Raw genomic sequence first — 3,585 nt, 5'->3', positions numbered from 1 at the left:
CCCCCGTCAGCTCTGCACCCCAATAAAACAGCCAGACCCACGCCCGCTCGTGTTGTTTTCCCCTGCCCGAGTCAGGGAGCAGAAAGAATCACACATGGAAACAGAAAGTTCAGCTCATCCACTGGTATCTTTTCTTTCTCAACCCTCAGTCCCGGGGCTCGAACTCAGGGCCTGGGCGCTGTCCCCGAGCTTTTCTTTTTGTGCTCAAGGCTGGTGCTCTACCGTGTGAACCACAGCTCCACTAATGGCTTTTTTGGTGGCTCAGTGGAGTCTCACAGACTTTCCTGCCCAGGCTGGCTTTGAACCACGATCCTCAAATCTCAGCCTGAGTAGCTGGGAGGCCAGGCAGGAGCCACAGTGCCCACCAGCTTCATTCACCTTTACATATACAAAATGCAGCAACATGAAGAAAGCTGCTTTTTTAACTTGCTTGGCATGCATTATTATTATTGTTGTTGTTATTGTTGTTGTTATAGTTGTTAGTTGCCAGTCCTTGGGTTTGAACTTAGGGCCTGGGCACTCACTGTGCATGTGTGTGTGTGTGTGTGTGTGTGTGTGTGTGTGTGTGTGTGTGTGTGTGTGTGTGCAGCCCTCAGTGGGGTTTTTAGGGTCCGGGCTTTGATGCTGTGATTGGAGGTCCCAGGAGAGGTCTGCATAGAATGACAGTTTTCGTAGGCTCCGTGTTGAGAATAGACGGTGAGAGGTACAGAAGCGGGGAGCCTGCGTGGAAGGCAGTGGGGTCATCTAGGAGGCCACAGGTGGATGATGATAAGTGATCATGCTTGACATTTGTTGTTGTTTTGTGTCAGTTCTGGGCCTTGAACTCAGGGCCTGGCCGCTGTCCCTGAGCTGCTTTGGCTCAAGGCTAGCACTCTACCACTTGAGCCACAGCGCCCTCTACCGCTTGAGCCACAGTGCCTCTTCTGGCTTTTTCTGTGTCTGTGGTACTGAGGAATTGAACCCAGGGCCTCATGCATGCTAGGCGAGCACTCTACCACTGAGCCACCTGTCCAGCCCTCGGCATCTGTTTTGAAGGCAGAGCTAATGGTAATTCTTGAAGGGTTGTAAGATATATGGATATTTATATGTATATGTGTATACAGGGATACACATACACACAAATACACACACACACAACAGCGTGTAAAACTCAATTGCTTTTTATTTGATTGAATTTTACTGAGTGATCACTCTGTGTAATGTGAACCAATTCTAAGAAAATAAAGAAACATGGTGTCTGAATTAACTACAAAAGACTTGTGAGTTGTTTTCTTGTGCCTCTAATACCCTATTTGGCCTTGGACCACACCGATAACTTGCTTTGTGATATATATTCAGAAGTGGAAAAAAGAACCCAAACCCCAAGTAATTAGTGAATAATGTGTAGCTTCACGGCCATGGTCAAATGATGCTGCTTCCCAGTGGGTACCATTTTTCTTCTTGGAGCGGAACACTGCAGAGGTAGATGTTAATTGCTCCCACAAACACAGCTTTGCTCTTTACAATAACCATTAACACACGGCCTTCCAGCTCTGTGACCTCGTCATACACAATCTGAAAAGACAAAATCAAGAGTGGATAAGATGCAGCCTTGAATGCATCTTTTTAACCATTGCTTTAGTTATTGATTTTTTTGGTGCCAATTCTGGGACTTGAACTCAAGGCCTGACCGCTGTCCCTGAACTTTTGTGCTCAGGGCTGGCCCTCTACCACTTGAGCCACAGCTCCACTTCCGGCTTTTTGGTGGTGAATTGGAGATAAAGAGTCTCACGGACTTTCCTGCCCAGGCTGGCTTTGAACTTGGATCCTCTGATCTCAGCCTCCCAAGTAGTAGCTTCAATGACAGGTATGAGCCACCAGCGCCTGGCTGATGATAATTTTCAACTGAAATAATTTAGCTGCTCTTCTCTTGTGCTCTGGGGCACCCCGGCTAACGAGGAATCTTTCCAGGCTGGTATTGTTTCTGAAACACTGAAGTTTTTCGGGGATCAGAGCACATTTAATGGAAGTCCCCATTCTCTACAACTTCAAATGGAGAGAGACTGTAATTTCGTTCAATAGGAATACATTTAAATATCCCTCAGCTCCAGCCCATCCTTGGATTTCCGGAGCCACGCTGGAACTCAAGCACCCTCTTTCTTGGCTGAAGGCTAACTCGAGGGGCGACGGATGAACGTCTGGGATTTGTGTTTGCTCCTTAGCTATTTCCTCCCCCGTGGGTCGAAGTTCCCTCCGATCTACGTAATTGTAGCATGGCAATGTACACACCGGTGCCATAAAGTGTGTAGGAGTCGAACAGGCCTACAATCGGCAGGTGGGGGGGAGGTAACTTGTGCGAGACGGGGTGAGGAAAATCAAAATCAAACATACAGGAAAACCACGTGAGGGAAAATAAGCCAGGGATCACGCTACCCTCACCAAGAAACAAAAACAAACAATTCCTCTCCTCCTTCCACAAATGTCCAGCTACTGCTGGGCAGTAGGCCCAAGGTGAAAACTTATCACTGCAAGATCTGTATCCTCACAGTTCCCAAAGCTTCTAGAACCTTCCTCAGCACACTAAGCATATTACTATTATTATATATTTTTTTTGGAGAGGGGAGGAAACTCTCATTTCTCGTTGGACTGATGCTGACCGCTATTGAAAATAATATCACCCCGAGAAGACGGAACAATAGAACAGGACAGGTTCCACTCACGATCTCGTTGTAAGTGGGGTTGGTGCATCGTGGGACGCTCCTCGTTTTCCTCCTCCGATCATCTCTGGGATGGGGCAGAAGGTAGAGTTCGACGTGAGCACTGGGTACAGAGTCGTCGGGGAGATGCTGTAGACAGAAGTGGCCGTCAGTGTTCATGTGTAAGGGGCTGGGCAGGTGGCTCAGGGGTAGAGCACTTGCCTAGCATGCATAAGGCCCTGGGTTCGATTCCTCAGTAGCACAACACAGAAAAAGCTGGAAATGGTGCGGTGGAGCGAGGGGGTAGAGCGCTAGCCTTGGGGAAAAGCTCAGGGACAGGGTCCAGGCCCTGAGTTCAAACCCCAGGACAGACCAACCAACAAACAAACAAACAAACAAGGCCTCTGTGCCTCTGATCATAAACAATAATATTGATCCAAATGGATTCCGGGAAATGGAAACAAGAGGGTTTTTCCTTCCATGTTGTTTCTATTTCTCTTTGTCTCGTGGGTGGGTTTCTCTGTCTCTGGGAGGGAGAGGGGGACACAGAAATGGGGGGACAGAAGGGGACAAGGCAGCCGTGGTCCTCACGGGACACCAGGTGGAGAATGAACTCTACCACTCATGGGTGGGGATGGAGGGAAAAATGGGGAGAGAGCGAGGGAAGGGGGGACAGGGTCCACTGAGAAATGCGCTCACGACCCAACTGATGTCACCTCTCTGCCTGTCACCTTTATCATCACAATAAAAAAGTAACAAAGTATTCATGTGTGTAGATATCAGAGAAAACAAGAACATAGCCACTAAGCACCCAGAAGGAAGGCAGGATCGAGACTTAATCACCGCTGGGTTCATCAGGAAGTAAGAGAGAAATCAAAGTATCTGTTAGAAGGAATGCTACCCAACCATT

At 48.2% G+C, this 3,585-nt stretch overlaps 1 protein-coding gene across 1 annotated transcript in view; it reads right to left on the bottom strand.

The window, feature by feature from the left end:
* Nucleotides 1–1,327: 1,327 nt before the first annotated feature.
* Pik3c2g (phosphatidylinositol-4-phosphate 3-kinase catalytic subunit type 2 gamma) overlaps nucleotides 1,328–3,585 on the bottom strand; it is a gene marked incomplete at its 5' end in the record, with an annotated part of 34,302 nt that continues 32,044 nt past the window's right edge. Inside the window, 2 exon segments of the mRNA XM_042673359.1 lie at nucleotides 1,328–1,554; nucleotides 2,700–2,825. Of these exon segments, the coding sequence (XP_042529293.1) occupies nucleotides 1,402–1,554; nucleotides 2,700–2,825 (279 nt within the window).

This window comes from Dipodomys spectabilis, unplaced genomic scaffold, assembly GCF_019054845.1.
Source record: "Dipodomys spectabilis isolate Male_0828 unplaced genomic scaffold, ASM1905484v1 ptg000807l, whole genome shotgun sequence".
Taxonomy (NCBI): Eukaryota; Metazoa; Chordata; class Mammalia; order Rodentia; family Heteromyidae; genus Dipodomys; species Dipodomys spectabilis.
The sequence above is the reverse complement of the archived record's forward strand: the minus strand, read 5'-3'. Positions and strand labels throughout refer to the sequence as shown.